This window comes from Pecten maximus, chromosome 7, assembly GCF_902652985.1.
Source record: "Pecten maximus chromosome 7, xPecMax1.1, whole genome shotgun sequence".
Classification (NCBI taxonomy): domain Eukaryota; kingdom Metazoa; phylum Mollusca; class Bivalvia; order Pectinida; family Pectinidae; genus Pecten; species Pecten maximus.
Genome location: NC_047021.1, coordinates 16,008,756 through 16,032,142, shown reverse-complemented (window position 1 = coordinate 16,032,142; position 23,387 = coordinate 16,008,756). Strand labels below are relative to the sequence as shown.

General features: G+C 35.7%; 1 protein-coding gene across 2 annotated transcripts in view; it reads left to right on the top strand.

Moving 5' to 3' along the window:
* LOC117331751 (plexin-A4-like) overlaps positions 1-23,387 on the top strand; it is a 217,325-nt gene that overhangs the window by 172,383 nt on the left and 21,555 nt on the right. For both annotated transcript variants that reach the window (XM_033890627.1, XM_033890626.1), the window contains exons 8-15: positions 1,684-1,780; positions 15,124-15,241; positions 16,389-16,538; positions 18,234-18,350; positions 18,745-18,841; positions 19,767-19,957; positions 22,280-22,431; positions 22,949-23,060. In XM_033890627.1, coding sequence (XP_033746518.1) covers positions 1,684-1,780; positions 15,124-15,241; positions 16,389-16,538; positions 18,234-18,350; positions 18,745-18,841; positions 19,767-19,957; positions 22,280-22,431; positions 22,949-23,060 — 1,034 coding nt within the window. The remainder of the gene's footprint in view (positions 1-1,683; positions 1,781-15,123; positions 15,242-16,388; positions 16,539-18,233; positions 18,351-18,744; positions 18,842-19,766; positions 19,958-22,279; positions 22,432-22,948; positions 23,061-23,387) is intronic.

Below are 23,387 nucleotides of genomic sequence, written 5' to 3'. Positions count from 1 at the left end.
TGGAATGCGAGATAAAAAAAATATTGGAAAACTGGTCTCATGTTACGGTGAATTCACAGCCACCACGCTAAGAGTCACGAGGCAATACATCAGAAATATTATTCATAATTGATTTCATGCAAATATCTAGATAGAAATACTAAATATTGATGACATCTCTGAAAAAGTAGGTGTTATGAGGACAGGTTAATGTAACTACTATTGTCAGGTTTAAGGGATGAGAGATATTAACACAGATATATAGACATGGCACATCCTGTGACACTGATGGTGTGACAGTCACCAGGACTCAGAATGTATGTTACTGGTGCTGAAAACGACCTACCTATATTGAAACCCTCTCTCCCATGTACTATTGCTACAGATTATAACTAGTATTTCAGCATGACAAGAATATTGATGACATCTTTTCTTAATCATTTTCTATTAATTTCATTAAAGTGTATGTTATAGACATTCTGTCATAATGGATACAATTTTAGAAATTTTAATCCTGACTTTTTCATTATTTTTTTTTTTTTCAAAAGAATTCATTGTATTATTTCTGCCAATGTCTAAACCATTTGAATATGTCTTCCTGTGAGCACATCTCCAGCAAGTAAATGTAGTATGTAATAGATATTAATGGAACAGTACTTGAGGGTATGGAGTCGTGTAGGGTGGTACAGTACTTGAGGTTTAAGGAGAGTGACTAAGAGCCTGGAATGAAGACCCTCTTATGATAGCAACATTGTAATCAGAGTATAAGTCACCGAGATTACACCATATACCATATTACTTACCCAATCTTCTGGCTATCATATGTGACACAGACAATGTGTGGTATGATGTATACAGACATCCAGTGTATCGGTAACACATTCTTAACCTTCTAAGTAACCAATTGTACAAGCGGTCTACCCTTAGTGATGTAGACAATACATTGGCTCTTCTAATCTTATTAGTACTTTCAATTTCCATATAAAATATATGTGTCATATACCAAAATGATAATTGGTAGCTAGTAGTCTCACTATACTGTCAATCTACATGACCTAATCTTTGGTGACCTTTCTATTTTCCTACATTGACATAACATTGTCAATTCTTTAAAGCTTGTTGTCAGTATAATGTGACTAGGATTTGTTGTCATATGCTGTCATGTCCAGGTATGACATTGTGTGATAGCACTATAAAATTATCCATCACTTGTCCCATCACTTGTGGACACCATCTTCATATGGGTGATCAGGTGGCACTGTGGTTACACACTTGCCTTTCACCTAGGCAGCCGTGTTCAATCATGATTGGAAAAGATATGGAGTCACCTGACAGGTGTCATACATAATATGTACCTCCGTTATAGAAAGTATCCGGATACCTTTTGGTAGGGAGGGTACATATTATGCAGGACACCGGACCTGAGATATTCTCCTGCTACTCCTGTTTCCTCTCACACTAACACCCCCTCACACACTTCCATCCAGGCCAACAAGCATGATTACGGTAATTAAGTTCTTATAACTTATTTCGCAATTGTTGTAAAATAAATAAAATTGTATGCATACTCTTGTGGCCACGTATTCTAAACCTTTAAAACCAACTCCGATGACTGTTTGACATTGCCTGCTCTGTAACCTTGCACACAATGAGTTGTGTTTCTATGATGTAGGTTATTCATTTGATATTCATTTTTTGTTGTAGATCATGTGGTGATGCAGTTGTCCGTCCTGATGAATAATACAGAATTTGTGTCCACCAATTTTACCATTTTTGACTGTGAAGTCCATACAAAAGATGCGTAAGTACTATTTAAACTATCATAAATCCAGAACATCATTCTGTAACGTAACATCTCAGTCTGTCCGAGTTTAATTTTTTTTGAGACCTTGGTTTTCAGTTTTAATTAAATTGTTACGTGGAAAAGGTTATGTAGTATTTTATAATATTTTAGGATAAACACATATCTAGATGTTCAATCTGTAATTGCTAAATAAAGTATTAATTAAAGTATTGAAATCACTATTTAGATGGAAATGCCTAACACCCTATGTAGTAGTATACATTGAAAGTATCATGGCTTATAACTTCTATTTAAGATGTGAAAAAAAAGGTGTTGTTTGAATTCTGACTTCACCTATCTTCAAAGTCTGTATCAGCGGCAGATTGCCAGATAAATGGTTGTTATATTGAGGTGTATCTCCACTGCCAAGAGAGTTCCAAAATGCCATGGCAATGAGCTTTCATCAGCTCCTGAAAACATACTTTATTTATTAATGTAATGGGCTTGTATTTCGTGCTCGGGTTTGTAAAACTCGCAACACATTAGCGCACATATCATCTTCTGTATTCTTCTTTGATGAACTTGATTAGAAAACTTATTCAAAATTCACGTATAGAACTGTAATCACCAAGGAAACCAGTTTATCAGTCATCCTGCTTCTTTAACTACAAGTAAGAAACTTGTTTCTATTCACATATTCATGGCGTAATATTGAACTTCACAATGGCTGCCTCTAGCATTGTCTATATAATCCAGGTCATAAGCTGTACCCAGAGAGATAGAAGCCCTCTGCTATCGTGACTTAAGCACTTCATTCTATGCCAGGCTGGGGATGATTGACTTTCATTGACTTAGATATGTTGTAAATAATGATTATATATATATATAGCTTATTCACCGAGGAATCGCTCTCTCCTCTATTCCTGAATTGACTGAATGTATTGAGATAATATGTAGAGTCAGAGTTTTAGTTTGATAAGGGATAGAACTGATAAGCTATTTTTTGGTCCCTATATTTATGTAAATTTGAAGTTCTCTCCGAGGGTCCATCATGATCTGAATACACAAATCATTCGAGTTTTGGACTTTGGGAGCCATAACAGTATATGGTTAGAATAATTCTTTCACAGTCTTGAACATAAGCAGTTGATTCCAAAACCACGATGTACCATGCTGTATTATTTCTTTTCTGGTCTATTAGCTTCATTTTAATGATTCATTCTGAATCCTTATATTTCCCATACAATGGAAAGCAAATGTAGTTGATGGACTAAATCAAATTTCCACTAGGTGCTATACTTTCATATTCTCAAACGCATTTTCAATATCTTTTTTCTGATTCATTTAAAAAGCTGAAATTAATAATTGATCAGTAGAGACTTATTTTAACATAACACAGTAAAACTTGTTTATAACAAGTACCAGGGGACCAATGACTGATACAAATTTTAAAGTCCTTATTGACTTTGGTTACTTGCTGAGTTTATCGCCCCATGAAGATGAAGGATCATATTGTGATGGGGTCACTTTATAGTAGCTGGTGACTACTTCTCTGAACAACATATTAAAGGCCCTTCCTATGATATCCCAAGCAGTTGAGTTAACACAGGACTGCCCAGGATCTGAGCTTCCTTAATACATATAAACCTTGCTCAGTAGGTATTGAATCGAGTACCTCTTTACCTGAGGCCCACTTACAAATTGTTTCATGATTTCAACTACACTTGTGTAGTTATTTCTCATCAATATTAGAACGATAGAATATGTCAAGATTTTACTCTGTAATTACAATCCTGTAAAATTACACGCTGTGTTACAATGACCGATTTCACTTTTGGTTTTTTGTGTGCAATGATATCTTCACAAGTGACTTGTTGACAAATTTATTTGAATAATGATGAGAAGACTCCAATGTTTGGCATCTAAATAAATATCCTAAGAAAATGTAGTTTTATACCATACATATTTATGTGATAGGCATGGCAAGAACCGATTACAGAATTTGTGCTCAAGTTTATCAGGATGTGCAAAAACTTTGAATGGTTTATCATCACTGTGTGTAAAAACCCGTGTGATTGATGTTATATTTATCAGTAGAGTTGTTACAACACTGGCTCCATCAGTCTGGTTAGATTTGTAGACTTTCTGGTGATCTAAACAATGTCCAAACGAAAATAAATAATCTATTGAGTTTTATATAACTAACATTTATCACTGGAAATTTAAAGAGTAAAAACCGAATATTTTTAAAAAGTCAAGGTTTTGAAGTATAGTAGTCCACATTGAGTTTAATTGGCTATGAGTGACGAGAGGCTGTTGTGTTTGAGAGATAGATCAACATTCGGTAATGATATTTTTAGGATGATTATCTTGATACATTTTATAGTACATGTGATGATTGCACATGTTTATAAACCTCAATGTTACAGCTGCAGAAATTTAACAGAAATGTTTCCCAGCTTCACCAAACCAATTTAAAACAGAATTTATACACTAGGCCTGTTTATTTAGCACTGGACATTTACATTGAAGATTTTATCTCGAGTAGACTATTTCAGTGTGAGTATAGAGACTCCCAGGATTTGTATACACACAATGTTTTAATGTTTCTAGTGGTACATTGTGATTAAATAAATATGGATACTGTTAGTTAGGAGATTATATAACACTTATACAGATGTGTGCAGGGTATTTACAACAAGTGTTTGATTATCCTGGAATCTTAAACAGTGGGCTGACATGATTACAACTAGTATTCTGGCCCTGGGATGGGGTGGCCTTGCAAAGTTGACTAGAAAATGACAATTGATGATTGTAACTTGTCTCAATATTTGTATAGACATAATTTACTAATGAAGTATGTGATTCATTGTATAATGCTGGAAGTGTTACATGTTTGTACAGGTGTAGGAGTGACTCACAGGCATTTTATAAAATAATATATTAACAGCGAAAGTAAGGGAGATAACTCTGGAGATAGATGTACCTCAAGGTAAAACAGTTATAATTGATAGGTTAGATCTTGAATAGCTATTGTGAATCTGTTATTTTAAATCCAACATCAAATGGTTTGATTTGATTTCATTGGAAGACTTTGAATGTAACAGGCTTTTGTTTTCTTGAGATCTTCGGGAAATTTTCAAAAATTTCAAAAGTTCTGTTTTGAAATTCAAGCTTGAATTTGATAGAGTAAAATGAAAAAAACACAGTGACGAGTGATAATATATATACCCATATCAATTAAAATCTTCTGGCTTTACCATGCAGCTGAAGTTTGGTTGTAAGTATGAGAATTACCTCCCTTGGTTTGTATTGTGTTAATGACTATTTACTTTAAATACTCATTTAAACATGAGTGATGTGAAACATGCATTAAAATAAATGTACACAAATGAAATTTCCTATTTCAGTACAGTCATTTCTCTTATAATCATGGTGTTATTCATTTAGAAATTGTCCAAATCTGAATCTAATGTTTATAATAACTTTCTAAGCAGTCGCTTACATTTATAGTCATTACGAGCTGTTCACACCATTTCAGGGGATCATGTGTCATTACCAAACAACCAAGAATACTTAAAATACACATACATTTCAGTAATTTTCATTTTACTATCGAGATTCCAAAATCCTTCTTCATATTAACAGGTTAAAACTGAGAAAAAACTAGTTTTTGGTATTAATGTTTGTTATTAAACATCAAGATAAAATTGATATATGACTCCCTGTAGTGTTATATATGTTAGCGTTGTGACACGTTTATCTGTGAGCTACATGTGTTTCTGAGATGCGTGGTAATATAGAACATTATCCAGTCATGATGTCATTCCTCTGTCCCACATATATAGATCTTGTCCAGCGATGTCTGGACCTGCTGCCTCTCTGTACCTCATTCCCAGTCATTGCTTTTGGCAACTAAATCACATATTTATGGACCATAAGACATGATTTCAGTCCAGATTTTGACGTCTTCTCTGATATATATTTAAAAGCTTGCCCACACTTTGTCGTGACTTGGTTGTGGTCATGCAAACTTTTGGAGGATGAAGACAGTCTGCCCACTTTTATCTCATTTTTGAGAAGACAAGTTTTGATTTACCTCGTGGGAATCCAGCGGAATGAAAAACAGGTTATCCCTGCCGAGATCTCCATGGTGGTGACCTGTCTGACAATCCGATGGCCTGAAGATGAATCACCAATCTACTGGAGTACTTCCGGTGGCATGAACTATTTAAACAAAACTTTGAATCAAATTTTATCTTGATATATCGGATATGACCTCACTGAATCAGAGTTGCTTCATACAGGAAGGTTGTCTCATTGGTTATTTCTCCTCATTTGTCAGGGTGTCAGTACCGTTATTGGAGATTTTAGGATAGTTTAACTTTGCAACACAGTTTACTCATACATACAATGTCATGGGAAATATTGTAAAGTCTCCCTAGAGGCTGATCAGGCTTGCTCATCCATTGTAAAGTATAACCTGAAAATCTTCTAAGAGATACATACAGGGTACAAAATAGGTTATAAGTCCTGGGAGAGATTGTCATACAGGGTACATAAGGCCTAGATCGGGCTATCCTCTTTTGTATTATAATTCCAAGATGGCGCCGGTTTTCCCCCTCTTATCTTGGGATAAGACCACCCCCGACTTTTGCCCACTTTCAGTGCACTAGCCCCCTGGGCTTATACCCGGTAAAATACGGTATGTTTTAAGTTCATAAAAAAATAAGAAAATCACAATTTAAATTGAGGGTAGAAATTATTCCAAAGTGAGATAATACTAAGTTGGACAAAGCAAGTCTTAGAAGTATCTAAAACATTCCGAGTCAATATAGAGCAAGGATACTAAGCAGGGACGATGAAGTATCTAAGTGAGATTAGCTGGCTCACACAAATACTAGAGAAGAGAGACTAAGCAGGGCTGTAATGTGGATAGATGTAGAAACAGATGAGCAACGACACAGATTGGTTTTTGATTTGAGGTAATACATGACTTCCACTGTAGTCTGTGAACAGTCTTCTCCAGGCAAGCATATTCATCTATTTTCCCTGCCTGCTACAGAATCAGTCACAGAAAATTTATCAGTCGTCTTCATTCAGTGTTCACTGGGCACTTCTTCACAGGCTTTTGTCCTTTAAATGCTGGTTTTTATATTACTGAATCCTGAAACGATAACTCTGGAGAATTATAGACTCCAGATCTCTAGGCCACTCTCAGGACAACTCTGGAGAATTATAGACTCCAGATCTCTAGGCCATCCTCAGGACAACTCTGGAGAATTATAGACTCCATATCTCTAGGCCACCCTCAGGACTACTCTGGAGAATTACAGACTCCAGATCTCTAGGCCATCCTCAGGACAACTCTGGAGAATTACTTACTCCATATCTCTAGGCCATCCTCAGGACAACTCTGGAGAATTACTTACTCCATATCTCTAGGCCACTCTCAGGACAACTCTGGAGAATTACCTACTCCATATCTCTAGGCCATCCTCAGGACTACCCTGGAGAATTACAGACTCTAGATCTCTAGGCCACCCTCAGGACAACTCTGGAGAATTACAGACTCTAGATCTCTAGGCCACCCTCAGGACAACTCTGGAGAATTACAGACTCTAGATCTCTAGGCCACCCTCAGGACAACTCTGGAGAATTACAGACTCTAGATCTCTAGGCCACCCTCAGGACAACTCTGGAGAATTACAGACTCTAGATCTCTAGGCCACCCTCAGGACGCAGTGATAATATCAGTATTTCCAAGTAGATTATAGACTCTAGATCTCTAGTCATCACCTAGGCCTTAAGTCCAGTCACGACATAGCGATAATATCAGTAGTTCTAAGTAGATTATAGAATTAGAAATAGGGTGATATTTGCTGTTATCTGAATATTGAGAATGTATTATGTTTACATAATTATATTGTATCCCATAGGTTTGGATTGATTTCAAACTTTTTATTAAATATGCAGACTTGTGATGCCTACAGATACACAAACTGACTTTTCATTATATCTATCACCATGGCAATACATGGCCCAGAGGTAAAGTTTATAAGATGATTATAAAAACTGAACAGTAAGGAAGAATGTACTACCATTCAGTGTGTAGGAATGAACTAGTCAAGGATGATGTATTGATCAGTTTAAATTGATTTAACCTTGGGAAGTCTGATCTTCTGTGATGTCAGTTGACCTTGAACATCTGACAGGCTAATATTTGATGATAATACTACTTCCTTATGTAATAAACAAGGACAGATTTTCTGTTCTTAACTGTAATTAATTGTGTAGCATAGTCATAGGAGGCAGTATAACCTAACATTTACATTTAGGAAGATAGAATTTGTCTTAGCTTAATATAACATTAAAGGACTGGAAAATCCCAGGCTTAAACTTGTACCTATTGAAGGCTGATATACATGTAGCTATAATTTACCTGTTGAAGGCTGTTGTAGCTGTAATTTACCTGTTGAAGGCTGTTCTAGCTATAATTTACCTGTTGAAGTCTATTTTTGCTGAAATTAACCTGTTGAAGGCTGTTGTAGCTGAAAGGCAATATTATTTAGTCACTTTACATTGTTTTAAAGTGATACCTGTTTGACACTTTTCAGGAAAGAAGTCAGTTTTTAACTGTATTCTTTCACAGTCATATCATATAAATCAATAATTGTTTTCAAGAAAATGGTTTATTTCATTAGCTTTATTTTGACTCATTTCCCTTGTTCACAGTGGTCCTGTGAGGAAGCGCGTGAAGCGTGTGCCGTCAGCCTGCTATTTAATTGGTCGACCATTTATGACATTAGATAACAATGTAATGGTGTGGCATTTAGTATCCTACATCATAACGAACTTTATCATATTTCAGCAGCAGTTTTTAAAAGAGGTGTTATATTAACATCATTACCAACAACAGAAGCCAGCAAAAAATGGAATGTCCACCCGTTTAATTTCACACAACAGTGAGTCAGTAATTGACTCGCCCATCACATATCATCAACACAACGTATGTGTAGGGCAGGCAGTCCCGATAGCATTTACTGGAATTGGCTGTTTCACATTTACTGTTATTTATTTCATTAACTTGGAATCATTTTATAAACCAAGTTGATGATTTTGATAGATTAATGTTAATTATTTCATTTGAATTTCATTTGAATTAGATAAATGCTTTGTGAGGAAAATTAGAAATGTTAGAAAAGAGGGATATGGTGGCCGATGTTAGAAAAGAGGGATATGGTGGACGATGTAAGAAAAGAGGGATTTGGTGGGTGATGTTAGAAAAGAGGGGTATGGTGGGTGATGTTAGAAGTCCTGAGTGTGAAGGATAATTTTAGCAATTTGATATTCCCAAGATACATCAGCATTATATTGGCTAGATATTGAGAAGGGTGAAAATTGAAACAAATTTAGTTTTATTGAAGTTTTTTAACAAAGAAAACTATTTTCTGACAGGAGGTCCCAGGTTGGTATGATTTAATCATGATTTATTTCACTTTGTGTAAGAATTATTTACGATTTAAAACCTGATATTAGGCTATAGTAAATCAACTTGGTAACATTGTAACTAGAGAATTAAATGTCATTGTCATGTGTTCCAATGAAAATCTCCATTATGTAATAAATCGGACCCATTATGCCTCTGTCAATATTGAAACGTCTTACTCTCTGCCTTTAACAAAAACAAAACAAAAAACTGCATTTAAGACATTTTTCTTCTAGAGGAACTTTGATTCAATAATGAAATAGCCAGTCTGCCTGTGTCAGTGTATATCAGACAGAATTTTTCATAATAATTTTGATAATGATGGAAAACCCCCAATTATGCAATAAATTCAAACACTTTTTTGAAGCTATAGAAAATTTCATTCACAGGTCTAGTGCTAATTTATGTCAATTAGTCATCAAGCTGTGTGTGTATTAAAAAGGGATCTGTACAGGGTACCGAGGGTACACCCACGCTGTCACAACCAGCATCCAGTATGGCCAGCAGCTCATTTCATATTCTGAAGGAAATTAAAAGCTGAAATGTTACTTAATTAAAGGTAGTTGTTATGGTAATAAAAATGGAGATTTTACGAGAGAAAATTGGGTACTTCTTCATATCACAGTCATTCACAAATATTGATTGCATTAAAAATGGGTCTGTTTTATCATCAGGTCACGATCAAGACATTATTATTAATTTTACTTTTGTCAGAATGGACTAATGTTCTTGTAATGCAATCATTGAAAGAAAAATTAATTTCCTAAAATGATCATGGTATTTCAAGTGTGGAAGCATGAGGTTTTTAGCCCTTTTGTTGTCGAGCTAGCCCTGATAAAGTGGAGACAACAAGCTGGTGTGTGGCAGTTGAGGCATGACCGTTTAGTTCTCTTTGTCTCTGCATGGTTAAAGCTCTGGCTGAGAATATGAATCATTTAATATAAAAAATTTATGAAATGTAAAATACTTTTAACTCAATATACCATATGTCAACTCCGCTTAGATTGATGACCATTTGTCATAATACACTTAAGAGTCTGTGATCCTCAAAGTAACATTTGTCCCTTCTGGTAGTTCTGTTCCTCTGTGATCCTAAAAGTAACATTTGTTACTGACGGTAGTTCTGTTTGTGATCCTCAAAATAACATTTGTTACTTATGGTGTTTCTGTACCTCTATGATCCTCAAAGTAACATTTGTTACTGATGGTAGCTCTGTTTGTCTGTGATCCTCAAAGTAACATTTGTTACTGATGGTAGCTCTGTTTGTCTGTGATCCTCAAAGTAACATTTGTTACTGATGGTAGTTCTGTACCTCTATGATCCTCAAAGTAACATTTGTTACTGACGGTAGTTCTGTACCTCTGTGATCCTCAAAGTAACATTTGTTACTGATGGTAGTTCTGTACCTCTATGATCCTCAAAGTAACATTTGTTACTGATGGTAGTTATGTTCCTCTGTGATCCTCAAAGTAACATTTGTTACTGATGGTAGCTCTGTTCGTCTGTGATCCTCAAAGTAACATTTGTTACTGATGGTAGTTCTGTTTTTCTGTGATCCTCAAAGTATTTTTGGTACCACACAGCAGTCACACATCATTAAGATATATGATTGGTTATTGCCAGTCTTTTGATATCTATGAATGATCATCTGAAGTCCATCTTAAGATATGGCTAGAATCCAGGAAAAACCTCCTGCATTTTTAATGGACAATCAGACACCCTGGAATTATTCTACCATATTCATTTCTAAATGATAGATGATGTTGGATTACTTGCTGTCCGATTTCATGCTAGAAAACTTGCTGATGGTTGAAACTTAATGAAATCTGTGCTTTGGACTTAGGGCAGTAACCAGAACCAACTGGTCAACCATTTAGATAATTGTTTACAGCTGTGAACATTTAGATTACGTAACAGTAACAAAGGTTACAACACAAAAGTGTGAAAAATTATATTAATTGCTTTCGCGCAATAACATACTTGATTTCCCATGATGGAGATGTTGATTTGATTGAGTGTGAATATGGGGACGAATGGAATAGGTATCATTATTAAGAGGAATGACATTGTGTACAAGACTTAAAAAAAATTGTTGAAAGTTGAAGCCATATACTTATTGTGATTTGATTTTCTTCTCTTTTCCTGCATTGATGAACTATGTTATCAGAAGGGTAGAGTTTTATAACCAAGGTAATATATATATATTGTATCATATGTAACATATAACGTGGGTTTGGTGTAGTGGTGTAAGCTGCAGGTATTTCTGGCTAGGCGATTAGGTGCCATGAGTTCGAGGTCAGATTAAGGCACAAGTAATAAAATTGTCTTCCTTCGTTCTTTGTTATATTAATATATATATATATATTATATTGAATGTTTTGTGCAAATTACTGATGTTAATTATACTAAGAGCTGACATCCTGGATAAAATATGAGCTATTGAGGTGTAATTAAGTTACCAAGGTTGAATTGACTACAGGAGAATTACTGACCCTTAGTAATTTTCGCTGACTACGCAGTGATTGAAACAATATGGCTGTAGTCCCGACGGCTGTAGTCCCGACAGCTGTAGTCCCGACGGCTGAAGTCCCGACAGCTGTAGTCCCAATGGCTTAAGTCCCGACGGCTGTAGTCCCGACGGCTGTAGTCCCAATGGCTTAAGTCCCGACGGCTGTAGTCCCGACGGCTGTAGTCCCAATGGCTGAAGTCCCGACGGCTGTAGTCCCGACGGCTGAAGTCCCGACAGCTGTAGTCCCAATGGCTTAAGTCCCGACGGCTGTAGTCCCGACGGCTGTAGTCCCGACAGCTGTAGTCCCAATGGCTGAAGTCCCGACAGCTGTAGTCCCGACGGCTGAAGGCCCGACGGCTGTAGTCCCAATGGCTTAAGTCCCGACAGCTGAAGGCCCGACGGCTGTAGTCCCGACAGCTGTAGTCCCAATGGCTGAAGGCCCGACGGCTAAAGTCCCCACGTATGACCTGTTATGTAGCCTGTTGCGTTGTCTCAATGTAAAACTATGGCATCTGACAGGAAAACAAAAAAAATGCATTGGTAATTAGAATGTCATTGATTTTTATTACCAAATATTGGATCACTTCATTTGGACAAGGAAGGATAACAGCAAGCTTGTTGTTCATTATATTGGTTCAAGAAATTAATCAAATTTTTTGTGATTGGTCTTGCCATAAGGAAATTTGACAAACAAATTAGTTTGTGGATAATAGTAATACAGAACAAGAAACAAAATATTGTAAAACAAATTATAACGGAAAAGACAAGCTACTTGAATATTCATATTGCAACAGTTGTTACGGTGGTGGTGACAAGCCCATTGTCCATACTCACTGAGGTGCCAAATGAAAGAATAAGATTTGACTCATCTGTTTCATGGGAAACCTTGGAAGTTGATTTGCACAGTAGTATTGAGTGACTGACTCCTGTAACAAAATGGGTCATCAGCAACTGTCACTGTTGTAATAAACACTCACAATTTATGGAAAAGTGGGGTTTTTTAATGAGAGATTGTCAAATCTGTATCTTTGCCTGAGTTTGATTGATGGGCTCGTCCAGAAATGCATAAACAGGCAGATACATATATAGGAAGTTTAAACACACTACAGGCACTCAGAAGGCTTGGGTATCACCTGGGGTTTTGATTTAATATCAATTATGTCATTTTAATTGACATTCTTTAATAAAATCAATAAACATCACACATCAGAGCAGTCTACCTGAGAGGACAATCTAGGAGGTGAAATTGATCTATCAATTAGGTGATTAAAAAAAAATATTAAAAAGCAAGCTGTGTGTAAGATTACAATCATTTGTAATGTTCATGGTATAGATTCACCAAGATCTCGCCAGATAAATTGTAGGCAGCTATGGAGCTTACAGTGATCAGCATGCAATTTTCTGCTTTCGTTTTTTTTACACATTTATTATTATTCACTCTCTCTAGAAACCAAAACACTCTGTTAGATGGACAATATATAATGGTTACTAAGGGAAACAAAAGGTTATTTACAGGATGTCAAACATTGATATGGTTACTAGGGGAAACAAAAAGTTGGTTACAGGATGTGACATTGATATGGTTACTAAGGGAAACAAAAGGTTATTTACAGGATGTCAAACATTGATATGGTTACTAGGGGAAACAAAAAGTTGGTTACAGGATGTGACATTGATATGGTTACTAGGGGAAACAAAAGGTTGGTTACAGGATGTGATATTGATATGTTTACTAGGGGAAACAAAAGGTTGGTTACAGGATGTGACATTGATATGGTTACTAGGGGAAACAAAAGGTTGGTTACAGGATGTGACATTGATATGGTTACTAGGGGAAACAAAAGGTTGGTTACAGGATGTGACATTGATATGGTTACTAGGGGAAACAAAAGGTTGGTTACAGGATGTGACATTGATATGGTTACTAGGGGAAACAAAAGATTGGTTACAGGATGTGACATTGATATGGTTACTAGGGAAACAAAAAGTTATTTACAGGATGTCAAACATTGATATGGTTACTAGGGGAAACAAAAGATTGGTTACAGGATGTGACATTGATATGGTTACTAGGGAAACAAAAGGTTGGTTACAGGATGTGACATTGATATGGTTACTAGGGAAACAAAAAGTTATTTACAGGATGTCAAACATTGATATGGTTACTAGGGGAAACAAAAGATTGGTTACAGGATGTGACATTGATATGGTTACTAGGGAAACAAAAGGTTATTTACAGGATGTCAAACATTGATATGGTTACTAGGGAAGCAAAAGGTTGGTTACAGTATGTGACATTGATATGGTTACTAGGGGAAACAAAAGATTGGTTACAGGATGTGACATTGATATGGTTACTAGGGGAAACAAAAGGTTGGTTACAGGATGTGACATTGATATGTTTACTAGGGAAACAAAAGGTTGGTTACAGGATGTGACATTGATATGGTTACTAGGGGAAACAAAAGATTGGTTACAGGATGTGACATTGATATCATTAAGGTTTTTGGTTACTAGATGTAAATCAGGAATGGTTACCAGAGTAACAAAAATTTGGTTGCTAGATAAATCTTTGGTTCCTATATGTAACATGAGGAGAGTTAACAAATATGCTGTCATATTCTGCTATGATGCTTGGAAAAGTCTTCTCTTTACATTGTTAACTTCAAAATGAAGGCTGTCAAATGAAACCTGTCATAAGCACTGAACGAGTCTTGACGTTTGATCATTAGCAACAAATGGCAGTAAGGTGATGGGAAGCTTGTTAAATTTGATTGTCAGTCCATGAATTCAATCGTCTCTCTAGAGGTCACAAGCGTGTCTCATTTTGTATTCAGAACTCTGAAGAATTTCATATCTGTTAATGAATGGGTGTGAAGGTAAAAAAAAGTCTTGAACACTTATTTTTCATGAATAATTTGATAAAAAAAATGGGATTTTCCTTTTCTGACCCTTTTGGAAGTGCTGAGGTATACCAAGGTATGGTACATATTACTGTAAATAAACCCAGGTTTTCAAGGTTTTCATCAAACTAAACCCAGGTTTTCAAGGTCTCCATCAAAATAAACCCAGGTTTTCAAGGTCTCCATCAAAATAAACCAAGGTTTTCAAGATCTCCATCAAAATTAATCCAATTTAACATTATACCAATGATACAGACACACACAATACGAACATTATACCAATGATACAGACCTACAGAATACTAATACCTAAGTGATAAAGAGGAACAAGGAGAGATAGAACGATGAGGTTTATCTGGTTCTACAGTTGTGTGATATGTGTTAACAACTTGTAAGTGTAATTAAGTATCATAGAGGGTTTTATAAGTACTTACGTTTATCTGTTATTGTATGTTGTAGGTGTTACAAATGTACTGCCAGTAATTTCAACTGCACCTGGTGTATTCAGAACCACATCTGTACCAACACACCTCTGGAGGACTGCAGCACCAATGATAAATTTATCTCCGGCTCCAAGGTCAGTTTCTATTGTTCCCTGTAACACCCATTGTTCTGGCCAGTTTCTATTGTTCCTTTAACATCTATTGTTCTGGCCAGTTTCTATTGTTCCTTTAACATCTATTGTTCTGGCCAGTTCATATTATCCCTGTAACATCCATTGTTCTGGCCAGTTTCTATTGTTCCTTTAACATCTATTGTTCTGGCCAGTTTCTATTGTCCCTGTAACATCTATTGTTCTGGCCAGTTCATATTATCCCTGTAACATCTATTGTTCTGGCCAGTTCATATTATCCCTGTAACATCTATTGTTCTGGCCAGTTCATATTATCCCTGTAACATCTATTGTTCTGGCCAGTTCATATTATCCCTGTAACATCTATTGTTCTGGCCAGTTCATATTATCCCTGTAACATCCATTGTTCTGGCCAGTTTCTATTGTTCCTTTAACATCTATTGTTCTGGCCAGTTCATATTATCCCTGTAACATCTATTGTTCTGGCCAGTTCATATTATCCCTGTAACATCCATTGTTCTGTCCAGTTTCTATTGTTCCTTTAACATCTATTGTTCTGGCCAGTTTCTATTGTCCCTGTAACATCTATTGTTCTGGCCAGTTCATATTATCCCTGTAACATCCATTGTTCTGGCCAGTTTCTATTGTTCCTTTAACATCTATTGTTCTGGCCAGTTTCTATTGTCCCTGTAACATCTATTGTTCTGGCCAGTTCATATTATCCCTATAACATCTATTGTTCTGGCCAGTTTCTATTGTTCCTTTAACATCTATTGTTCTGGTCAGCTTATTTTTGTCCCTGTAACACCCATTGTTCTGGCCAGTTTCTATTGTTCCTGTAACATCTATTGTTCTGGTCAGTTCATATTGTCCCTGTAACATCTATTGTTCTGGCCAGTTTCTATTGTCCCTGTAACATCTTTTGTTCTGGCCAGTTCATATTGTCCCTGTAACACCCATTGTTCTGGCCAGTTTCTATTGTTCCTGTAATAACCATTGTTCTGGTCAGTTCCCTTTTCCCCCTTATCATATATGGTAGATGAACCTTTATAATATGATTGCTTGTTCATTTCCAATGTCCCTTGTCAAATCATCATTGTATCTTGTAGTCATTTGACAATTGTGATCATCCCCAACCTTGTTGTTACAGAGCGAGGGGTTGACACTACCAAACGAACCAGGACCAAACTACTGTCCAACCTTCATCTCTAAGCAGGTTCCTCTTACTGAGGACATTCCCAAGATCTTAGTGCCTTCTGGTACCTCCAAAAAAGTCTATCTCATCGGCAAGAACATCAAGGTAAGTCAATAGGGTGCTACCACTCATTACCTCCCCTCTCCTACCAAAGACACAGGGTAGCTAAATCATTTTATGATTTTACTCCATTGTTGACAAAGGTTGTCCATTGTTGTTGTAATATAACAACTATATAGAGGATATCTAACAGTGTTTTCAGTAATACCAAATATATTTCACGAGTGGGGCTAATATTTTGATATTTTTCACGAGTGCGCAGCACGAGTGAAAAATATCTAAATATTAGCCACACGAGTGAAATATATTTGGTGTTACTGAAGACACTGTTAGATATTCTGTTTATTACATTTTTTATCAACGAAAAACCTACCCCTGTATGCTAACTAGGCCTACAGCGATAATTTGTAAACAAAAAATGTAGTTCCCCCTGTCCAGGTGCTGAGATATATGTCAGGCTTTCTGATTGGTCAATTATTTTGGTATTTTCTAATCATTAATTTGATTGGTCAAATCAGCAAAAGTGATATTTTTCACTAGTGATAAATATCTAGTGAAAAATATCACTTTTATAGAATGAATAATTTTTGATATTTCACTGGTAAAAATGTAATAAATCAAGGTCTTCTACAATATTTGTCATTTCCTCTTTGTAGTTTCTTAAAGGACATTAAACAAAATAAACCAAACCAAACCAAATCTTAAAGGAGGAAACATTGAAGAAAGCACGATTGATCAATTGCTAAATCCGATACATGTAGCAATACAAAGGGTCTCGCTTTCCTTTTTCTCCTACTGACTTGTTCACATTAAAAACAAAACAAATAGTACGGTTTTACTGGATGAAAGGTTTTGATAATTGTGACCAAGTATCAAGTACCCACAAACCCAATACTCCCAACGACAACCTCAATGTACAGACTGCCAATCTGTGGGAACAGAAATATGGGCTGATTTGAATTATTGAGAGTGTGAATGTAATAGATTTTATCTATATTTAGGTAGTGTGATATGTCTCTGCTATGTTACACCCAGGAATGTGGTGTAATTCTATTGTAATACATCAATACAATACAAGCCGTCTCTGCCAGTAATTGCCCATATAGTTTTTCTAAGTCTTGACTCCTAATTTTCATGCAACATTTATAACTCAGGATAAGACTCTATTTTGAAATTTCAAAAGGAAGTTAGTTGGTAATTTGTATTTTCTTTGGCTTGTTTTGATATCTGGATGTTGTTAGAAAACATTATGGCAGATTCGAGATGATTATGTGTAAGTGAGAGATTCCAGATGTTTTTGGAACAGAAATGTAGTATAAACCAGAAAGTCAAGCAAATTTTAAAAAATTTTCCAAGAAAATTTTCATCCACAATTTTACCATCTCCTCTACAACACACAACATGTATGTTCCACACATTAATTATCAGACTTAGAATGCAGATGTTTTAATTAATATCTGTATCTCATATACCCATGTTGATATGAACTTTCGGATATATTGTCTTAGGTAAACGAGAACAACAACATTTCTATGGCATGCTAAATTGATATTTACCCCTCTAACATGATTTTACCTGATCCCCTTTTGGATTCTCCTTTTGTGAATATCTCAAGATTACCTCCCTTCTTGAGGTCAGGATTCTAGCTGCCAACCCTCACTTCCACACAAAGATCAATCATTTGTAAGTTTGATATACATTGACTTATCTCCCCTTTACATTTCCACAAATGTCTTGCAGGACTTTCAGAGGCCACTTCACTGTGTGTTCAGCCTAGGAGGGGAGGAACAGCGAGTGTTAGCCATGGTAACAGATCTGACCACTGGGATCAAGGTTATCGAGTGTACCAACTTTTATGTAAGTCTGGAAATTACTTCTTTATATCAATTACCAAAGTGCTACTATATTCCTTTGAAAAGGAAATTTAAAGGATGACAGAATCCTGGATATTATTCTTAAAAGTCTATACATACATAAACCCACTCTTTAACCTAAGTTACCTGGCCTACCTTAGGGACCAACTTACTTGGCCTACCTTGGGGCCAACAATATGTTCTTAATTTTGTTTCTGAATGTAATAACAATGTTACACTTCCAGACCAAACAAATACTTTTGTATAAAACAATATTTTTAAATATTAAGTAATTATCCTGGTGGATGACCAATTTTTTTTGGTTTATATTTCAAAATAGTTTTTTAAACCTCACAAAAGGCTTATTGTAGTAACATATGGCTTTCTTTTGATTCTAGTTCTATTACCCTGACAACGTGAGCTACCTCAATGTTCCACTGAAGGTTGAGTGGGGAGCCAGTCATAAACCTCTGGACAACCCTAGTCACCTCCAAAGTAAGCATCGTACCTCAACACTGTGGATGTGTCTAGATTACATAAGACACCTTTGATGTTGTGCACTGTTATAAGACTGTCCACAGTTAAGATGTATATTTATCTGTCCACAGTTAAGATGTATATTTGCCTGTCCTCAGTTAAGATGTATATTTATCTGTCCTCAGTTAAGATGTATATTTATCTGTCCACAGTTAAGATGTATATTTGTCTGTCCACAGTTAAGATGTATATTTGTCTGTCCACAGTTAAGATATATATTTTTATCTGTCCACAGTTAAGATGTATATTTGCCTGTCCACAGTTAAGATGTATATTTATCTGTCCACAGTTAAGATGTATATTTGTCTGTCCACAGTTAAGAGTATATTTGTCTGTCCACAGTTAAGATGTATATTTGTCTGTCCACAGTTAAGATGTATATTTATCTGTCCACAGTTAAGATGTATATTTTTATCTGTCCACAGTTAAGATGTATATTTATCTGTCCACAGTAAGATGTATATTTATCTGTCCACAGTTAAGATGTATATTTATCTGTCCACAGTAAGATGTATATTTATCTGTCCACAGTTAAGATGTATATTTGTCTGTCCACAGTAAGATGTATATTTTTATCTGTCCTCAGTTAAGATGTATATTTGTCTGTCCACATGCAGTTAAGAGTATATTTGTCTGTCCACAGTTAAGATGTATATTTGTCTGTCCACAGTTAAGATGTATATTTATCTGTCCACAGTAAGATGTATATTTATCTGTCCACAGTTAAGATGTATATTTGTCTGTCCACAGTTAAGATGTATATTTGTCTGTCCACAGTAAGATGTATATTTGTCTGTCCACAGTTAAGATGTATATTTATCTGTCCACAGTAAGATGTATATTTGTCTGTCCACAGTTAAGATGTATATTTATCTGTCCACAGTTAAGATGTATAAGTGCGAGAAGATGGCTGGTTCGTGTGGGGAGTGCCTGGTGATGGACTCTGGCTATAACTGTGGTTGGTGTGACAGTGACAAGGCTAGCAATAAAGTCTGCAGCATACAGAAGAACTGTCCAGTAGTCAACAACTGGCTATCTTCCATGGCAACCTGTCCAAATCCAAAGATCCTCAAGGTATGATAATACAGCATCCCTTACTTTTCAGTATCTTAGGCAAGCTACCTTTAATAATTAAAAATTCAGTATCTTATCTCATTTCACCTAAACATAAATATTTACTATTATCCCTGAAGTAAATATATTTAACATCTTTATGGATCCAATTCAACATTTCCTAGCATTCCAAAAATCTTTAACCCCTGCGACCTTAAACGCCATATTAGGAAACCTTCTCACCAAATAGGACAACTTTAACACCAAATAATTAAACCTTTTTGCCAAGTAAGGAAATCTTCTGGCAAAATAAGAAAACCTTTATACTTTATAAGTAAACCCAATATAAACTTAAGCCTTTCATTTCACATATGAGTTCCTTCCCCTTGCATTTACCTCTCACGCTTTTTTAGACCTGTCTGACTCCGCCGAATCTTTTCTAAATTATTATTCAGTCTTCTTTTTACTGTAATTAAACTAATTACTTTGTCTCCATCATAGCGTCTTATTTCCTTCCATCATTCTGTCACTCTCCTTTTTCCATCACCACCATGCCCACCTCTCCTCTCGGAGTTGTTGTGTTACCTTGTCGAGGCAGCCAATAAGATGGCCTAACATGTTTGGTTAGGGGACCAGCATCTCCTTGATGAGCTAGTCATTATAATAATCAGTGAAGTCCTATGTTTACAAAACAGCATTTACAGTGTTTAGGATTGGCAGTTATGCAGATTTCTTTTCTTTGATACAGACATGATTGCAGACATTGATGTCAACAAGTTACGGAATCTTAGAGAATTTAACCAATAAAAATTGAATGGGAAGAAAATCGGGAATGGCCTATGCGTCAGAGAATGTTCTCTGATATTCAAATTTGTCATTGATTTTAGAATTCTTTTCTTTGGCAAAGGAATGTTAAATGAAAAAAAAATCTGATTTTAAAATTGTATTAAAATATTTGTATTGAGTTGAAAACTATTAAAACTGATATAAAAATGTTAGTCAAATGGGATGATATTTAAAACACAAGGGAGTAAGAAGTTGGTGGAAATGACTCCTTTGATGTTGGAGAGGAAGGGGAGGTTTGATGAAGGTTCTAGTCACGGTGATTGTATTTGTCAGACCCATTAGCGAGATACAAATATCAGGTTTAAAATTGTATTTTATCGCTTGTACAAAGCTTAAGACACAAATCTCGGGGCCTTGACAGGTCTCTAGTGGTCGATAGCAACATGTTATTGTCAAATTCGGGAAATGAGGAGAAATCTCCCAGTACTAAAATCCGGCGATGAGAACTGGATTTTTCCTGCAAATCTGTTATCTTTTAAATAAGTTGTCCTTCAGGAACAAACAAAATCAAATGATATTTTATAATCCAGAACTTTTAGAAAACAATAAAAAATGACAGATTATTTGAAGCAAGTTAAAAACCATGAAATATGTTGCCTTTTAATGGTTTTGGAAAACAGTACACGTTTCTGCCTATCTTCCTGATCTAGCTGTGGGTTATACAGATGATATCAGGGTATTAGTTTGAATTGTATGGGGATATGCAATGCTTTGCGTGTCTGTAATGGTGACTGGATTTAAAGACCAAGATAATACAGATTTGGAATCCAACATTTTATCATGACCCTAGATTGCCAGATCATTACATAATCTTTTCAGTAGCTTGCCATGGCGACAAGAGTCGATTCTTTTCCTGATTTCAATGTCATTATTTCCGTTTACTAACTGGGTTTTTCATCAAAAAAAATTTGAATCATTACAAGAACATGAGAACATTAAATGTGATGAGGAAACTTATTGATCTTAATGTAATGCTTTGTTTGGTACTACCTGGCAGATCTCTCAGTATGTATGAGGGCTTATTATAACCCTGACATCTGCCTATAGGAGATGTGGACAAGGAATTAATATCTAACATTTCTCATTCAGTATCCATGGTAACAGAATGTGCTTTTAATTGATATCTTATTGATGCTTGACTTAGTATCAAATCAAATAACATTCTTTTATTGTAAAAAAATGATTTTAGTTAATAGTTTTAATGATATTGACTGTTTTCACTGTAAATACACATATACTGGTAGCATGATTTTCAAATGCACATATTAAAACCTAAAAAAATAGTTTGTTATCTGCATGAAGGGTTACCATAATTGATAAGATAGAACTTATATACTATACTCATTCTTGTTGACCAGATAGAACTGCTTGAGGGGTCATAATGTTGGAGGAAAAGGAGAGAATCTGGCAAAACCCCCACATTGTTAGGCAGGTGACCCCATAAATGTTCTCGTCTGATTAGGGAATATGTATACAGAAACATATTTTCTTTTGTAGATCCGTCCTCTGACTGGTCCGAAGGCCGGAGGAACAGAGCTGACCATAGACGGTCTGGACTTGGGCAAGACTTTTGATGATATTGTCAGTAATGTGGATGTGTTTGGGATACAGTGTCTGCCAATCCGTGACAAGTATATCCCAGCTGTGAGGTAAGCAGCTCCACTTTAACTTCACATAAGGGAATAATGTTCTTAGTTAGACCAGTGTACAAAAGCCTGAAAATACCCTCTGCAATAAAAAAGGTTTTAACATGATTGGCAAGTTATCCAGTTATTCAGTTTCTATCAGTTTGAGGGGGAAAAAAAAACTCTTTAACTTTTATGCTCTGGCAACAAAATTGTCAGAGGGAAAAATTGTGTTTTTTTGTTCTTTTTTTTTTTGTCCATCTCTCTTTCCCTCACAGATTGGGTTGTAAAGTTTGGTAGGAGCACTCCGTGACAGTGATGTTGATCTTTGGTATAAAACATCTTTTGTTCTGGGGTCAAGCATCAGTGTTGTGTGATTTTTGTTTTCTTTGTTATTTTGGCGAAGGGCTTACATATTTCACACATTTTTATAGCTTGTCCAATTTCTTATTATGTAGAGGAAAATCTATATAAGAGGAAATGAGATTGGTGGATTTTTTACCATTAACCATTGAACTTTGTCAATCTTGAATGTTCACAGGATAGTATGTCGGACAGATATATTTCACAACAAAGACAGAATAACTGGTCCAGTCCGTGTGACAGTCAACAGTATGTACCCATCTGAGTCCAAGGAGCACTTTACTTATGTGGTAAGTATACCTCAGTTCTATAAGCATGTATGGGAACAAGAACTATTGATTGACAAGACTGCAGTAGAGACCGATTTTCAATTTTTCCAGAAATGAAGCATAAAATTCGAGTTTTCAAAACAAAAAAAAACCCATACAGAAAGAAAAAAAATTCTTAACTTTTTTTGCCCATAGCCTATTTCGTAAGTTGAACATTGTGTACAATTTTGATCATATCCAGTTACAGATGAACAACCTGGAGTTTTGAGTTTGACAAAATAACTTGGAAATTTTATTTCAAGGGAATGGTTATAAATCCTTCTAATATGATAACTAAACTTGATGAAA